This window comes from Labrus bergylta, chromosome 24 (assembly GCF_963930695.1).
Source record: "Labrus bergylta chromosome 24, fLabBer1.1, whole genome shotgun sequence".
NCBI classification, from domain to species: Eukaryota; Metazoa; Chordata; class Actinopteri; order Labriformes; family Labridae; genus Labrus; species Labrus bergylta.
In genome coordinates, this window is record NC_089218.1 from 1,656,165 (window position 1) to 1,674,487 (window position 18,323).

Consider the following 18,323-nt stretch of genomic DNA (forward strand, 5'->3'; position numbering starts at 1 on the left):
CGTCTTATGTAAGGTCTTAGTGTGATCGGGTCAGAACATTCCCCTGAACCTCACATGGACTTTTGCAGAGACATGAAGACATGGTGTCTTGCGTCACTCGGACTCTGTTGCCATGGGACGTTGATAATTGCTCTGATGTGTGCCCGGCTCGGAGTTCTGCAGATAATGTCCTTTGGCCAAAAACCTTGGACGCCTCCCAAACCTCAGCGGAATCAGCACGCTGATTGGTAACGGGTGTTAAAGAAGCAGTTTTCTAACAGGCTCTGTTTGTCTCTTATGACCGGAGGTTGGTGGGCAGTTGGTCTGGAGGAATCAATATCATGCATTGAACCTTTGGTCGTGGCGTGCCGTCTAACAACCGAACGTATATTCAACATTCAGAAGCAGAATGCGTGTAATTGTTAGAACCATCGATTAGTTGGTATGCGATTCGATCCTCCACGAGGTGAAATCTCAGATTCTTAATGTGGTTATTTCCTCCTGCTGCGTGAAAGGTTCATAGTTCTGGTTTCCACTGGAGGGAGATTAGAAATCAAGAATCACGTTTCATCCGTCCGTCAAATACTTCAGTTGAGATCAAGAGATCAAAACATTTACGGAACAAGAAGACATCAAAACGGTTTAAAAGCTGAGGCGTTGGGTCCGTTTGAAACGACCTCTGGTGACCTTTGTCAGATAGTTGGTTTGGTTTTGGATGGTGTGAATGTTCAAATGAAGTCTGGTGTGGACCAAAGAAGTAAATTCTTGTTTTGAACCAGGCTGTAAACATACAACATTAATCTCTGCTGTAAAAACAGGCTTTTTTGAATGGGTGTGTATGTGACTTCCTGTGCTTCTGCAGCCAGCCTCTAGTGGACACTCCAGGAACTGCAGGATGTTACACTTCAGCATCTGCTCCCCGTTAGGTTGCCGCTTGGCTGGGAGTCATGCCAATCGACATTTTTACAAACAGAGTCGGACGTTGTTGTTGTTGTTGTTGTTGTTGTTGTTGTTGTTGTAGTCGACCTTCTCGCTTATGATCAAGACTGGAAGCGTAATGAGCATGTGCGAAAAAGTCTCTGCATATTTGAGACGAACAGCCAAATGAAACCGGAGATTACCGTTATGTCTGACATCGTCATGTTAACAGGACCTACGAATTAATTTATCGGGTCTTTTCTGACTCAAACGCCCCACAATAAAAACAAGATGGCGTCTGTCTCCAGGTCAAACTTGAGCTTGAAAACGGTGACCACAAAGGTTGACCTCACGGTGTCTGCGTCCAGGTCTTCAATCCAGTCTGTGACAAAAACCCTGACAGAGAGAGCGAGGCACACAAAGACATGTTTATCCTTCTTCGATGTTTTTCTCTAATCTGTTTCTGACAAGTCCCTTCAGGACCCCTTTTCGCAACGCACCTTATGTAACCGTGCCACGCCCGGCGCGGTGTTTATAAGGTGGGAGTCGGCTCGGGTACAGGTAATCACAGGTCCACAGGCGTGTGCATCGAGAACACATCAACATGAAGTCTGGTCTGAGAGTCGTCTTCCTCCTTCTCCTGCTCTCCGGGATCGCTGCAGGTAAATTCAAGTTGACTTTTTCTTTAAATTTTATTTTATTTACCATTTTGTACCTTTTGCACTATTTAGAATTTATTACTCTAAATATTATTTATCTTATTTTATCTATTTTACCTTATTTTAATTTATCTTATTTTACCTTATTTTAATTTATCTTATTTTATCTTATTTTAATTTATCTTATTTTACCTTATTTTTGTTGTATTGCACTGCGGGACGGAGACAAATGCAATTTCGATTCCACTGTATGTCTGGCATATTTTGAAATTGACAATAAAGTTGACTTTGACTTTGAAAAAAAAAAAAAGAAAAAAAAAAGGCAACCACAGATAAAAACATTTGATCTCTGATTATATTAAAATCTCTTTATCGTCTAATGAGAAAATGAGTTTGCAAATCTGTAACTCCGAGTCATCAGAGGACACTTTACAGTAACGGTCTGCTTCCTCTTCACATTCATGCACTGTGACTCAGTTTGCATGACTTTTTATTTCAGTACCACCTTTTAATTTACGCTTCTGGTTGCTGCTTTCAGAGAGAGACTTTCTGCATCGTCTGTGATCGAGCGATGACTGAGAAGACAGATTGAAATATCTTTAAATGATCGTGTCGCTTTAAGGCTTTCGTTGCACGAGAAGAATAAATAAAACCGTTATAAAAGAATAATTCAGCAAACGTCTCAGCATCTGACTCTTAAGAGGTCACAGGAAGACAAACGTCAGATTGAAGGTTTCAGATCCACGCCTTCATTCTTCTTGCAGAGACCGCAAACCTTCAAACGCCCCCTCGACAGGATCCAACATGATGGTGCTAAAGTCTGATAATCATGAGAGAGGGTTTATAAAGTCTTTAACCCTGATGTTTCTAACACCTTCTGTCTCTAACAGGAGACATCGATTGGGGTAGGTTGGTCCCGTTTCGAGGTGAGCGGCTCTATCTCGAGCATTTATTTTTCTAACAAATCAAAAAGAGAGTCAAGAGGTTTTTGTGTTTAAAGTGTTTAAAGTTCTATCTTCTTGCTGCAGGAAGCAAAACCACGACCACGGCGAGAACCACGACCACGACTACGACTCGAGCCCCCGCTGTGAGAGGTGAGTCCACCAACGCCACCCTCCTTCATCAGCAGATTAAAAACAGAATGATGTTTAATAACGTTTTTTCAGGATGAACTGAAACATGATTTTCTCTTCTGTTCATCTCCAGTTCCCAAACCTGCTGCAGGAGGTGAGTGAAGACGCTCTCAGCCGCCTGTTGACTTTGATTTAATTTAATCACAGAGACATTATCTTTAATGAACTGAGAATTAAACCCTCTGCAGATGTGGAGTTCATGTTAAAATGTGAAATATTCTCCACAGGTGGCTTCAATCTGGCGGACGCCATCGGCTCAAGTAAAGTTCAAACTTTAATCTCTCTCTCTTGTTGAACTTTATTTCTTCTTTTTTTTCACTTTAGCTCTTCTAGTTTTGTTTTTAAAGCCTTAAAGTAAATGTATCTCAGTTCTTCTTAACTTAAGAGAGGAGTTTTGAGTTGTTAACAAATATTTTCAACATCTTGAAGACAGAAATTTCAAATTAAACAAATTCAGTGACGTAGAAGTTACTTTCTGGTTTCTGTTTTTGGGGAATGTAAAAAAACAGATTTCTTTGAGATCTGTGAAAGAACTCATGAAACAAAGAGCAGGGGATTTTATCTTGGAGGTAAACAGCACCGCCATGTGGCCAAGTGTGGAAATGCATCCTCTTTCTGTACCTCTCAGAACTTCAGAGGAGGATCAGGACCTCTCTGATTCAAAGAACCAGGATCCTCCTGATCCCAGCAGAGAGCTGTGAGGATCGTTCAGTTTGAGTGGATTTCTGGCGCCCCCCTGTGGACAAAGTAGTGTAGTGCGAAGTCCCCTTTAAAGTCCTGAAGTTAGTGTTTGAGGAAAAGGTCACGCTGAAGTCTTTCTGTTGGAAGTAGAAACTCCAAACCTGCAGCAGAAACCAGAAACACATGAAGCTTCACTAAGGGAGACTTAAATATTTAATTAAAGTATTTATCACGCCTTAATCTGCGGACTAAATGAACAAATGTTCTTCTCCTTACAGCTGAGACGCCGGCTGCAGGAGGTGAGTCTCTGCAGGGTTGTGACTTTGAAATGTCGTTGTCGTTCTTTTAAATCTCTCTGTGTGTAAACGTCTGTACTGTTGTGTACATCAGCGTGTCCTCAGAAAGAAATGATCCAGAAGCTGAGCCGGATGATCGTGAAGCAGAACGAGCTCATGCAGAATCTGATGAACGTGCTCAACAGGGAAGGGAAGTGTGTGAGCTGAGAGACACGGACGAGCCTGCAGGTGGAGAATCAGTCATGTTTTATATTTATTCTTCTTATTTTAAAGATTTTATTTTAGGTGTTTTTCGACCCTCCACCCTTTTTTTTTACTGATTCTGTGCCGCAGGAATTATGATCTACTTTAGATCCTATAGATCTAAAGTAGATCCACCATGGCGATGCAAAGTCCCCATGGTGTGTAGTTCTCAGGGAACTCCCTGTAGTGGATGGTTCCTCTTTCCCCAGACCTGCTGGGTCTGAACACACCTCAAGTTCCTCCTTTTTTCTGACTGACTCTGTTCTTCTGTTTTCAGAGATCAACGGGAGATGAATGAAATCCTCCTGAAGCCGGCACGTTGTCTTTTCTCTCTGATTTAAAAACATTTAAATATAAAATACTAACCTCAGCTTCTCTCCTCATCACGAGAGTTTCCCACCAACATGCTAACCTGATGTGTTTTTAAATTGTTACGATGCTAATGATCGTTTAAGACTCTAAATAAAGATCGTTCATGCTGAACCTTGGTGTGTTTGTATTTGTATTAAAGATGCATTTAGGTGTTTAAAAAGCTGGGCCTTATTTTTGACTTATTCTGGGGGGTCTAAATGTTTTATGATAATTTCAGACAGAGCAGTAATATAAAATACAGACAGCCCCTCATTCTTAATACTTCTTAATTAATCACTGTTGGTGTTTAAACACTAGGTGGCACACAAGTCTCAGTATAAACTTTAGGGGCTACCTTTCTGGAAGCTCCTCCCACTGACTCCCATGAGACTGTTGGCTTGAAAATAGTCTGTAAACTTTATAAATAAATCTCTTAAAGGCAAACTCTGAAGAGTTGCAATAATGTATTTGTAAACATTAAATTACTTTTGTTCGTCTGTGAGTGAAATGAAAAGCCATTCAAAATTACCATTTAAAACCTGCTCTATTGAAGACTTCCCAATCTTACAGGAAAACCTCACACTTTTGTTTCACATGCTTCACCTGTTACAATAACAAAGGTGTAACAGTGAATACGGCTATGACCCTGTCATTAAGAAGAGGTTTTTTTTTGATAAAATCACAGCTTTTCTTAACACTCTTAACGCCGCGCTTCAACACGTAAGAGAAGGATATGAAAGTTGTTGTTTTAAACAGAACTGCAGCTGGAATAAAACCCGGATTTAAGCCGAAGTGAGTAACATGTCGTGTTTTACTTAATCTAAACTTTCATATTTTGTCAAAGTGAGTATTTTTGTGAATAACAGAAGAAAATATTAAAAACACGCTTTTTACAGATGGAGTTCGGCGTCGCGTGACATGGAACAAACTTTATACGGGCGGTACCTCTGTGAATGAAAAGTGTATGGGCCTAACGTATGAAGGGTTAATTTAAGAGAGCCCTGTGCCAGCCATGTAACGCCCCTGTGAGGCTGCCACACCCAATCTATGCAGCTCTGCTCTGGCAAAGTTGAAACCAGACACCAGGGCTGTACCGGGCAGCAGGGCGAAAAATAACCTCAGTTACCCTCTGTACTCCGTAAGACTCAGAGAGAGAGAGAGAGAGAGAGAGAGAGTAATTATTTTAAATGTAAAGTTTCTGCAGAGAAGGAAAAGTTAGACTCAACATGAAGTTTCCTCTGAGGATAGTTTTACTTCTTTTTCTTGTTTCTGGGACTTTAGCAGATATTGGTGAGTTTGTCTATGTATGGTTATTATCGGGACATTGTGTTATGCTTATTATTATGGTCTGTGTTTAAGTGTTGGTGCTCTCTGAGGCTTCATGCAGCTCTATTATCAAACTCAGGTCATGTGAGGTCGACAGAGGCTGCAAATAAACTAAAAGAGAGAGTTGATCATGTTCACATTTGATGGGGAATCTGTTCTGCGCGCTTCAGCTCTTAAAGGAACATTTGTTGTTTTATTAGGAGGCGAGCGAGATGTTCAGGAGGGGACTGTACGGAGAAACAACTGTGCCAGCCAAAAGAAAAATAATAACAAAAAAATCCCTCAGATTTCACCATGTAGTCGTTAATTTAGAGAAGCATGAGATGAAACTCTTTTGATGAATCTCCGCTAATTGAAACAAGATCTGTTAAATGCCCCGAAGCTTAGATTAAACCTGAAACCATAAATGTATAAGTCATCGGCGTATTTATCAGCCAGCTATCCCGACAATTATTTAACCCCTGAATCGTTAATCGTGACTCAGGACGAAGACGAAACCCGGGAAATAATCGCAATATGTCGAACGTCATTGATGTTTAAAGGAGCAGTATGTACCTCTGACACCTAGTGTTTAAAATGGGTACTGCAGTCCATATTCTAAACATTGCAGAGAGCCGTTTCAGTGCCAGTTCTCTTATCGTTTCAGTGTCTACACATCTTACTGATCGGTGCTTTAAAGTTGCAGCTTCAGTCGGAACAGCATGTGTGTTGGCGTGGCAACCACGTGATGTCAGGAATCTGTTTTAATAACTCTGCCGTTAACATGGAAAGTTGTTCGACCGGCCGGTTTAAATCACTTGTGAACGAACAATATAAAACCCTGTTATTAAGAATGAATGTGTTAAATATACTGTCAGCATTTGAAGGAATAATTACGAAAAAAGACAAAAAAACGAGGCACTTAATGGACTTCTTGAGGCTTTCTGACGATCAAACGAGTTGACATTAATTATGCACCAAGTTCTCTGAGTGTGTCTGCCTGCTGCTTCCTGTATAATGAGGCTGAGGGCAGAAGTAAGAACAGGCATGTCGATGAGAAGACGGTGGCAAGCAGTCTGACGGATGTTTCAGACCTCATGACGTCACTTTAACCCCTCATCGTCTTCTTTCACATCTAATGTTTCAGCGTCTGTGCCGCTTGTTTCTCTAGAGCTTGGTTTGAATCCTGAAATTAACAAACGAGACGAACTCTGAGGCCGATTCCTGTGAGGGAAAGAAGAAGAGGAAGTTCGATTCAAATGACGTCACGGGGCGTGCATTATTCACTACACGTTCCTTTACCTGAAATAACCTCAATGCTGTAAAAAAAGAAAGAAAAGGAGAATAAATCTTTACGACAGGCGAAGAATGTGCCGACAGCTGTTTGCAAAACCTGAGAAGCTGCATGGTTGTGATGGATGCAGAAATTGTTGTGTACATTTTAAAGGTCACATATCCTCCTCCTCTTCTTCAGCGTAAATAATTCTCAGAGCTCCTCAAAACATGTGTGTGAAGTTTCTTGTTCTAAATCCACTCTGATCCTGTATTTGATCATGTCTATAAAGCCCTCTATTTCAACCCTGCTCAGAACAGACTGTTTCTGTGTCTGTACCTTTAAATATGTAAATGATCTGTGTCTGACCATGCCTCCTCTCTGGAAGGGCTTGGTTGGCAAGGTGCTTTCTCGCTCCATGTCCTATAGTTTACACTAAGAAAGGCAGACTCCTAGCTGTGGGAGCGTCACCCACCTGGGGCAGGGGCTACTGCCCTTTGTGATGTCATGAAGGGAAAACCTCTAAACGGCCTGTTAGAGCACACACTTTCTGAAAAGGATGGACTTTTCTCATCATTGGGGGGTTTGTAGACAGACTAGAGACACATATTGGAGTTAGAACAACCTGGTGAAGAGGATTTTATATAATATGTGACCTTTAAAGGACGTGTGCTGTGCAGTTTTTTATTTGATTACTGACAATTAACTCTGTGGCAGACAAACATTCATGTTTGCTTTGACCTTAATTAGCCGATAGATGCCAACTGTCTTAAGTGATACGGCACGTTAAAGCTTTAAATGTTTCAAATGTCTTCGGACAAAACAGGAAAATCTGATCCACTTAAAGTGTTGGGAGCAGGAAATGCTAACTCATCTCCAGGTTTTCCGACTCCTTCCTGCGGCAGAAGTGTCGCTCTTTGGTTTAAGATAAATGTGCATTGAGGGAAACTCTTATCAGACATGTATAGTGTGAGTGTTTCATTGCACGGAGAGAAGCTGGAAGACGAGCCTGGTGTGTTTCATAACATCACACAAACTGTAGCTCTCTCTCTCTCGCTGTGTCTTGAGTGTTCGCATGTGCTTCTCAGAAGTGACTCATGCTGCAATTCTCCTCCTCCGTGTTTTAGCCACTGCTAACATAGCAACCAGAAAAACAGTGTATGACTCGCTTCAACGCACAAACAGAACATGTGCTGCACAGTGAAGGGAAATCCCAGAGTTTACTGAACTTTCTGCAGAGGAGGCACAAGTCAGCCGTCTTGACCCACGTTAAAGAACAGATGTGTGTCTGAAGGGACTTAGGAAAGAGTGGAGGAAGGAAGTCTTTCTGTAGTTGAAGAGTCGATCAGATAAAAAGTGTCTCTGAGGGACATTTCTTGCAGCGAAGAAATCTGAAGCTCAGCTCATATTTGAGACGATTAACTTGAAATAATTTCAACTTCAAATCGAATCAAAGAGCGGTGGTTATCGTCCAATCCGATTAAAACAATGTAAAGAAAATCTTCAACATAACCCTCAAATCTCAAGTTCAGACCATAACCCCCCCCGCCCATCTTCTCAGTCTTTTATGCAAACGTTTTGTAATAGATTTTTCTTTTAGTGCATCATAGCCGGTCTGTATTTGTCTATTTTCGTAATGATCTTGATAATAATGTTGTTGAATTTGTCTCACAGGATTTGATCTGGGCGACGCTCTCGATGATGATGCAGGTGAGTGACTCCCTGTGAGGGACTTGACATTAAGTTTGAGGGATGTTTGATGGAAATGTGAAGCTGCTGTCTGATATTAATTAATTAATGTTTTGTTCTTTTTGTCCTGCAGCTCCAACTCCTCCAAAGCCCAAAGAGCAGCCGAAGGTCCCGGAGAATACGGGTGGTGGTGGTTTGTACCTGACATTCGTTACAGTTTCTACACATCATTGGATCTAATGGTTTTTTTTATACAAGGATAAAGGTTGTTCCAACAACTAAATATCACCTAGACCTCGTTACTGAATCTCATCTATAATCTGCACTAGTCGCACTATTGGTATGCATTTTGTGGTTTGCATTGAATGGCATCGACTGAGATGAAACTCAGACCTAGAAAAGGTCAGAGAGATGCAAATGCAATGAAACATCTAGCCATCTTCTTTGAATTTTCTGATACTCATGATGCTCCCACCACCTGAGCAATGCCACTGAAGTTGTGGACGAGGTCTATCTTGTTCTGAGGATGGTCAATCAGAGGACGGCATTTCAATAAATCCCAAAGTTAGACCTTAAAGGTTAGACAATCCAGCCGAACTGCTTGCAATGCTTGAATATCTACAAATACATGACTGGGTGATTTGTAGTTTTGCAGAAACGACAGAAAGAACTTGTAAAACATGACTTGCAGGATGTCCTTTAAGTCTGGGTTTTATTTGAGTTATTCCAATAGTTCCGTTAGATTAGAACAATCTTTTAATGACCAGTTCGACTGCTGAGGTTTTCACATAAGCATCTTTAAAAAGAGTCAAAACGGATCATGGCAGTGGTTTATATGAGTGGACAGAAGTGAATTTTTACTTGAGGAGTATAACCGTCAATTCCTCTGCTGATGTGTAATGTTCTTCATTTCTTCTTGCAGGATTAGACCTGTCTGATTTTTTCGATAACCCAGGTGAGTACATTTCTCTGTTCTTGTACCATCTTGGCATCAGATTTGGTGCCATGTTCCTGTTTTTGGATGATTATACTCAACGGCCTGTTCAGAATGTGGACATAAATCTTCTGTTTTTTTGGTGACTCCAGACTAATTAGGATGATTTCCAAAATCTGGACTATTAAAAATAATCTGCAAACTCCAGGCTTCATTAGATGGTGGTTTAGATTTCTATAGATGCATCTCAGTCAAGTTGCTCTGGAGGCTGATTTAAATGATCTTCTCTGACCCGAGAGTCAAATTCTAGGAGGGCACGATGACATATCTTTATACTCTTCAGAGATAGAACGCTGCATCATCAGCGTATGAAGATAATGGATCTTACGTAGATAGCCAGGCGACGTCTGCACATGAAAATCAACCTGATAACTTTCTAATAAAACAAATAGACAGTCCAGAGATAGACCGCTGCATCATCAGCATACGAAGAAACTGGAACTTATGTATTTTACCATCTGCAGATAACCAGGGGAAGTCTGCACACACAAATCAATCCTTGCAGATAAAAGAGTAAGCAGTCTGTCTCAAAGATCTGATGGAAGTAATGCATTTGTAGACACTTAAGATAAAATATCCAGGACGTTGTGACGATGTCTATGGCAGGAAAAAGCTTGTAACTCGGCTGAAAAAGGAACTCTTTTGGTCACACCACTCGAGGGGAAGTTTCACTGGACCACTTTAGGGGGCTTCAGGGAGATTTTCTTTTAGAAACGCTGACCTACTTTCAGACACTGAATCTTTCTCATTTTATGTTTTGTAGCACCAACACCTGCAAAAGAGCAGCCGAAGGTCCCTGACAAGCCTAAAGATGACGGTTTGTATTCTCCACCAGACTTACAAAATGACACCCAGAATACCAAGACCACTACTCGGGGGAGGAGGTCTCTTAAGAGCTAAGCCTGCTTTGTGTTTGGATATCAATCCTTTTTTTAATGCTTTTTTGGTTTGGTGTTGTGTTCAGGTACACTTGTGGGGAATATCTTTACATTTTGGACAAATGTTTAGATCTTGATGGTTGAAGGACAAAGATGGAGGCCCAGAACTCAAACAGTTACATAATTACATAACATAATTTGATAAACGGCAATGTGACCAGCTGGCATACAAGTCCTGGCTGGTTATTCTGGTTCTTCTTGTCGACTAATCCCGTGTGCAGAACTGAACCAACAGCGATGTCGTACTAAATTTGTGTTCTTGTGTTTTGAAGGTGGATTTGATTTGGGGGATGCTCTCGGCCCAGGTAAAAAGCTGATTTTAATCCCTGATATGAAAACAAAACTCTAACAAGATCTGGGTGTTTTGATCTTCCAAAATTTCATCCATTACTGAATTTGAACTTTCAAACTGTCTTTGTATCGGCTTTATATAATAATTCTGAACTATGGAGCAGATGTTTTTTTAATCAAAATCTTCACCGTTATGTTCCTATGTTTGATTTAATGATGAACATTGTGTCTTTGTACCGACAGACCCGAACCCCAAACCTGACAAACCTGCTGTTAAACCCCCACCCGGTGGAGGAGGAGGTGAGTCTTTAATTTAAACAGATCATAAAGGACGAAGCTGCTTCTATATATATAATATATATATATATTAATTTTAAACCGACCCCCATGTTGAGATGATGTCATACATCTATCTGAGCCAAAGAGCTCCACAACACCAATGGAGTCATCCGCTGCTGAAAATAGTTCTCATAAAATGGATGTCTCCCCAGTTGGATATTTATACAAGTGGAGTTTTAATATTTCTGACCTTTGTGTGTTTTCTATTTAAAGGTGGAGGATCGTTTGATGACTCTGATTTGTTCGATGTCGGCGGTGGAGAATACAAACCTGATGGAGGTCGGTCTGGTGGTCGGTCTGGAGGAGGTAGCGGGACTTCTTGTAACCTTTGGGTTCCATGAAACGATATTATTTTGTCCCTTCACATGACAAACTGTAAGAGTCTGTTAAAAGTAAACCCTTCTGATGGGTCTACAGTCGTGTATGAGACGGAGAATCTGTATTTGAACTAACACAGGTTTAGTGGTTATGTTTCTCAAAGGGTTGTCGCGTTTTTATGCTCAAAGAAACCTTGTGTTGTTGGGGATTTTTACTAAAAAACTCAAAGATACGTCGCAACATTTTTCCTTTGTTTGCAAGATGGAAATAGACAAACACACTGTGTCCTCTGTGTTGAAGGCTTTGTGTCTTTATGTCTCTTTGTTCTGATGTCGAGTATGGAAGTCATTATTTCCTCCCCAGAAAGGAAAGGGAATAAAAACCCAGAGGCGTAATTAAAGCCACATGTTTGTTTTTTGTATTTCTGCACATGATGTGTAGCGTGAAGCAGCAGCTCCTCCGTCACTGCACACACACAAGCTACACGTGCAAAATGAGAGCGCAGACGTTTAAGAGGAAGCACAGAGAGGAGACGTTACTGGGTTACAGAAGAAGAAAATAAAACTGTGTTAACTTCTCTTTTCTCCTTTTTTCTTTAAATCCAGGTGGAGCGGCCGACCCCGGTTATGATCCCAACAGTACGTCTTTTATTCTTTTATGAGCCGAGTCTTTATCTCGTTTATCACAGAAACATATTCATTCATAGGACTACAAAATGAACCCTGTTGTTTGTAGAATCTACGTCAGATTTTAGACTTTAGACTCATCTGATCCTGTTTGCTTTTGCAGGTGGATCTGATCAGACTCAAGGTAAATCCACATATTTTCTCTTCCTCTCTTTGTTTCTGCATGAATGTCTTTGTGTCCGTGTGTGTGTGTGTATCTGGGCATTGTCTCGTCTTCTGCACACTCCGTCTGTCCTTGAGCTGTTGTTGAGAGTTTCCTACTTCCCGTCTCAGAGGAAGTGGAGTTTATAGCTTCCGTTTGGTTTCTGATCTGGCAGTCGTCGTCGTGTTGGTGTTCAGTTTGATTCCTCCTTTGTCGGCTCGATCGCTCAGACTTTTCGACCACTTTTCAGATTCGGGTTGAATTCATCAGGATTGATTGATGGCCCCCCTGGTCTGGTGTCTGATCTAAATCCCTGCTTCGATTGTGTGTCGTTGCAGATCCAGACCTGATGTGGGGCCAAATCCTGAAGCTGCTAAATGCTAACATGCCCGAGGAGTTCTATGTTTGGATTTCAAACTTAAAGCAGACGCTCACCCCTCTGGTAGAGAGAGCCATGGAAATGCTGCAGGCTGTGCCATGAACACTGATCATCCACTGACGCTCTGATTGGTTACTGACACTCTGATTGGTTACTGGATCTCTGATTGGTTACTGGCGCTCTGATGGACTCGGAGCTCACACTGATCCTCAGGACTCTTGTTACTCAAACCGTCTTGTAGTTTTTATAATCTTTGCTTTGTGTTGGTGTGAAGCTGCAAACTCTGCAGCTAACATGAGGGCGTGTGTTGACTCTGAGTGCTGACCTTTGACCCCCTCTGAGGTCACGGCTGCAGGTCTGAGCTCAAGCAGGAATCCGAGACTTCAGGGAGGCTCTGATCGGACTTTTCTTTCGAGGTGATGTCGATATCTGCGCTCTGTGCAATTTATTTATAGAGGTGTTTGTTTGATAAATTTTCCGGGAAATATGTGATGGGTCGTCTCCGTCTGGGTGTTTATCCCACATCAGCTGATTGGTTTAGACTCCTCTGTAGAAGAACAGAAACATGACTGACCCTGCACATGTAAACATAGAATTAAAGTGGATAGATCGACGTAGGTTTCCACGATGCACAGTCCACATGTTTGAGTCAGAATCGGCCTCGAGTCTGAGATCGGAGTCAGATCGTTGCCTCCCTGTGAGGAGAAACGTATTGTAGCTGACATGCTGTGGTTCCAGTTGTACCACACACACACACACACACACACACACACACTCTGGTATGTGTGTGTGTGTGTGTGTGTGTGTGTGTGTGAACATTCCTGCTCTCTCTCTCCACCCTGCTCTGCTCTTCATGACTCATGCATTATGTTGTGTTTTCTCATTGAGCTGCAGCAGAGTTTGAACTGTTGTTACCTTTCTTACATTTCTCGTTGAAGTTTCTTGTTTATCTTTTTATGGAGCTCTGAAGAAGCTCACATGACGGGAAACCCGGAGTCTGATGTCGTGTTATGAGCAGAAATATCCCGAAGGTTCCGTTGAGAGGAGGCTCTTTGTTTGTTTGTCACTTCATGTGTGGACACGCCTGGTTTCAGAGCAGAATCCTCTGATCCTCTTCAGCCTCAGTCAGTCTGCTTTATGGCACACTTACACTCCACCCACTCATCCCGCTCCGTTCAGTCTGCTTTAGTCCGCACACTTTCTCCTCCTCGTTGGCTCAGCAGCGTTCAGACATCAGAAGTTTTTTCTGCTTGCTCAGCTTTTTCTCGTTTCTATCAGACGGTTTATTTTTCTCTCTGTGTGTTTTATAAAATATTCTTTGGTTCTCTTTGGTTTATTTATTTCAGCTCTTTTCTTCTCGTGTCTGTTTTTTTGGGGTTTTTATAACTTGCTGTAAAGTCACAAGGCGTTTAATGAACGTGGAATAAAAGAGACGTGTGAAAGACTCAGTTCTTCTTTCATTTCAGACTATAAAATACTTCTTTTAAAGAAATCTAACGACATTAAGCATGAGAAGATTTACATCACTACGTCATAAAAAAAGTCACATTTCTAATCGTGGTGTGAAACCTGGACCTCAGTCTGTCCCGGGTCGAGTCAGACCGAGCGTTCTGTAGATTATTAAATAATAATAAAGTTCATTCTGTAATAAACTGCGGTCATAAAACATTTAAAGTTTTTCAGCAGAGGTGGAACTAAAAATCAGAAACAGAGAAAAAACTGATTCAGGTTGAGGTGAACACTTCAGGCGTCCTGCACGTGTGTGGGGAAAAAGAGCGCCCAAAGCGTACTCAACATTTCACAGCAGCCCGTCATCTTATGTTTCAACTTTTTTTCAATGTGTGGAGGCCACACCCTGTTTGTTGTCCCCCTCATCACGAGACACACCTCTGAGCATGACTCACACTCACACAGCTCATTGTGTGTGTGTGTGTGTGTGTGAGTGTGTGTGTGTGTGTGCCACACCCTGACCCTCCAGTCTGGGTGTGTGCTTCGTGTTAATCCGGTGTCCTCTGTCTGTTTTTGTCTTCAGTGTGTTAAATGTTTCTCTCTTTTTAAACTTGGACTCTTTTTATATAAATTGGTGTTTTGTTTTTTTTGTTTTTCCTTTTTTATGAAAACTTGTTTTTCTTTGACTTTTGTATTCCTGCGGCTTATTCTGGAAACTTGCTGCCAGTGCAAACACGTCAGTGAAAGATGGAGCGCTCCCTCTGGTGGCGAACTGAGGTTATTACATCAGCAGAACAAGAAGCCCTTACTCATTAATCATCGATCTTTTATCGACTGTCTGAAGAGCTTGAAGTTTTATTTTTAAGAGTTTTAAAAGAAACAGAAAAGAAAAATAAAGCATAAAAAAACAAAGACAGAACAATCGGAATATAAGAATGAAAACACAAACTTTAAATATTAGAAAGAAACAAAAAGGGACAAACAGATTAAGCTATTGCATATCTAACCGTCTGAAGAGCACCTGAATGCAGCATATCTAACCGTCTGAGAAGCACCTGAATGCAGCATATCTAACCGTCTGAAGAGCACCTGAATGCAGCATATCTAACCGTCTGAAGAGCACCTGAATGCAGCATATCTGACTGTCTGAAGAGCACCTGAACACAGCATATCTGACTGTCTAAAGAGCACCTGAACGCACCATATCTAACCGTCTAAAGAGCACCTGAACGCAGCATATCTAACCGTCTGAGAAGCACCTGAGTGCAGCATATCTGACTGTCTAAAGAGCACCTGAACGCACCATATCTAACCGTCTGAAGAGCACCTGAATGCAGCATATCTGACTGTCTGAAGAGCAAGAGAACACAGCATAACTGACTGTCTGAAGAGCACCTGAACGCAGCATATCTGACTGTCTAAAGAGCACCTGAACACACCATATCTAACCGTCTAAAGAGCACCTGAACGCAGCATATCTAACCGTCTGAGAAGCACCTGAATGCAGCATATCTGACTGTCTAAAGAGCACCTGAACGCACCATATCTAACCGTCTAAAGAGCACCTGAACGCAGCATATCTAACCGTCTGAGAAGCACCTGAATGCAGCATATCTGACTGTCTAAAGAGCACCTGAACGCACCATATCTAACCGTCTGAAGAGCACCTGAATGCAGCATATCTAACCGTCTGAGAAGCACCTGAATGCAGCATATCTGACTGTCTGAAGAGCAAGAGAACACACCATATCTAACCGTCTAAAGAGCACCTGAATGCAGGATATCTAACTGTTAGAGGAGCACCTGAATGCAGCATATCTAACTGGGTTTGTGTCTTTTTGTTGACATATATTTGTGTGTCTCTGTTTGGTACAGAAGCCGGCGCCGGACCGATCGCCGGGATCGCCAGCGCTGTGGGCGTGGCTCTGTTGGGAGCAGCATCCAGTTACTTTGCTTATCAGAAGAAGAAGCTCTGCTTTAAAATACAGGGAGGTACGAGTACGTTTATTTATCTGACTTTATAGTAAAGAGGAAGTTTGATGACATTTTATTAAGCTGATTAAATCTCTCTTTTTCTTTTTCACTCAGGTCAAGATCCAGAGGGCGGGAAAGTCCATCATGGTGGTCAGTCTGACAATCAAGGTGATTTAGTTTCTCATGTGAATAAATGATCAAAGTCTTCAGGTACTTACAGTAAGAAGTTTCAGCTTCTCTCCGGACGCAGGTTGAGATCTGTTGAAACAATAACATGGAAACGATCAGTGACACGCTCAGAGACAGAAAGAAAGCAGAAAATATGACGCCATTATACAGTGAGCTTAATCTACAATGTGACATCAAGTCAAAGTTTGTAATTCGATGTCTTAATTGAGCAGAAAGTCGGCAGCTTTATGCGCCTGATTTATCACTGAGTGTTTATTCCATTTGTTGGATCAGAAACCTCGGCTGGTTTTGATCCATTCATCTGTGAAGACACTGGAATCTTCTTCCTCTGATAAGATAGTGAACAAACCAAACTCAGAGTTAGAGTAAAGCCTGCCCTCTAGTGGTGGAACGCATGTACTGAGTTAAAGTCGAGTCTGTTTTCTTAACAATCTGTTTTTTTTTCTTCCATTTCAGTTTTCAGTAACCTCCTCAGGACGTCTTAGAGGTCGACGATGACGAGTCTGTGACCACCTCTTTCTCCTCGTCCTCCTCCCCCTACTCCGTCAGGTGTCGCCTCTGCTCTGAAAACAAGACTTTCTATTGGTTCATCCTGTTTCCTGTTTGTCTGAACTCAACAAACACCCTGACGGCCGTTAACTGAAAGCTTTGTCTCGTGTGTTTCTTTCATTTTTTTAAGGTCATGAATGTTCCTCCTCTCCTCCTCGCGTCTTTAAACTTTTACTCTCTGGTGTCACAGCTGCTACATCGCCGGGGTTTACAGCGGTACACAGGGTGGATTCGATAGTTTTATAACCGCCGTTTGAAATGTTTTAGACCCCGCCTCATTGGCATCTATGAAGGATTGAACAAAGCTTACACTTTAGTCCTTTATTTCTTCTTCTCTGGAACGTAGAGTTTGTTTGCGCGACGTCTGCCTCCATCGGATCTTTTCTTTTATGTTTGTATTTCTTTAAGAGAGCGGACAGCTTCATGCACAAATCCCCTTAAAAGAGAACTACGGTGGCCCTGAGGGTCAACTGCAGAGTCATGTCAGTGAATGCAAGAAAAAAAAAAACATTTCACGAAAAGTAGAACTATTTTAATTTCATGATTTTATTTTTTAGCATTTTGTGAAATGTTTTTATTGTTTGTGCGTTTGACCTTCAGGGGCCACCGTAGATGTCCTGTATTTTCATTGACGTTACTATGACGACAGAGATGCACATTTAACGCCACGTTGTTATATTTGCGGCATCTCACATAGAAAAGTTTTAAACAATATCGACGCCGCTTTAATCACTGAATGTGTCGGAGCGAGATTTAACGTTTATGCACTGCAGAATCATTTCTGTCCGAAGTTTGACTCCGTACAGATTTAATTTTGTTAAAACGTAAACCTCTAAATGTTAACGTGTGATCTGAAAGACGAGCGTTAGCCTCCGTTAGCTCGTTGTTTTTCTGCTCAAACGTGGAGGAGACCAAAACCGAACAATAAGACAAAGTATTACCTTATTGAATTCAATCAGAGAAACATAAATATGATGATAAAGGGGTTCGAGTTAGACTAGTGTCTGCAGGAAGTCCCCATCGCTGCCCCCTAGTGGTCAAGTTAACGGCAAACGCAGCTAAAACAAGCAAAAATCCTCCTAAATCTTTCATCTTTGTTAGAAAACGTCGTCATCTTTTTAGACCCCCGTTTGTGTGTGTGTCATCAGGTTATCAGAATCGTGATGTCATGATGCCCCCCCCCCCCTCCCCCTCCTTTCTTTGTGTAAGCTGTAAATATTTAGTTTAGCGTGCTTCAAAACCTTTTACGACGACATGTATCTGAAGTTTGTTTTTTGTTCCGGTTTATTTCATGTGACGATTCGGTGAATGTTTCTCCTGTGAGTGGATTTAAAGTGTGTGAACATGTTTCCAATAAAGACGTGGTGTACAGCCGCTGTTTCCTCGTGTTTTTGTGTAACTTATCTTTACGCTTTGCTCTCTTATTTCTTTCTCTCTACGTCTTTTTATTTGTCTCTACCATAAACTGTAAATATTAACGGATGAAGCCTGAGTGGGGTCACCCGTCTGTTCCTGCAGGGGCTGCTGGAGTCCCTTCGATGGCGGTCT

At 41.7% G+C, this 18,323-nt stretch overlaps 1 protein-coding gene across 4 annotated transcripts; it reads left to right on the forward strand.

Annotated features, from left to right (window-relative positions):
- The first annotated feature begins 5,328 nt into the window (after positions 1-5,328).
- cd99 (CD99 molecule) lies at positions 5,329-18,146 on the forward strand. 4 transcript variants are annotated; one of them, XM_020652335.3, is made up of 13 exons: positions 5,333-5,550; positions 8,513-8,548; positions 8,661-8,720; positions 9,450-9,482; positions 10,285-10,338; positions 10,732-10,764; positions 10,994-11,050; positions 11,303-11,395; positions 12,013-12,045; positions 12,197-12,217; positions 15,939-16,055; positions 16,152-16,205; positions 16,683-18,146. In XM_020652335.3, exons 1-13 carry the CDS (start codon positions 5,487-5,489, stop codon positions 16,709-16,711), a joined length of 684 nt encoding a protein of 227 aa, XP_020507991.1. In that variant the 5' UTR covers positions 5,333-5,486; the 3' UTR covers positions 16,712-18,146. The 4 variants fall into 4 exon arrangements, with proteins under 4 accessions (XP_020507993.1, XP_020507994.1, XP_020507991.1 ...); XM_020652336.3 differs by having other exon boundaries at positions 11,303-11,368; XM_020652337.3 differs by lacking the exons at positions 15,939-16,055; positions 16,152-16,205; positions 16,683-18,146 and adding an exon at positions 12,574-14,058 and having other exon boundaries at positions 5,329-5,550.
- Positions 18,147-18,323: the final 177 nt, after the last annotated feature.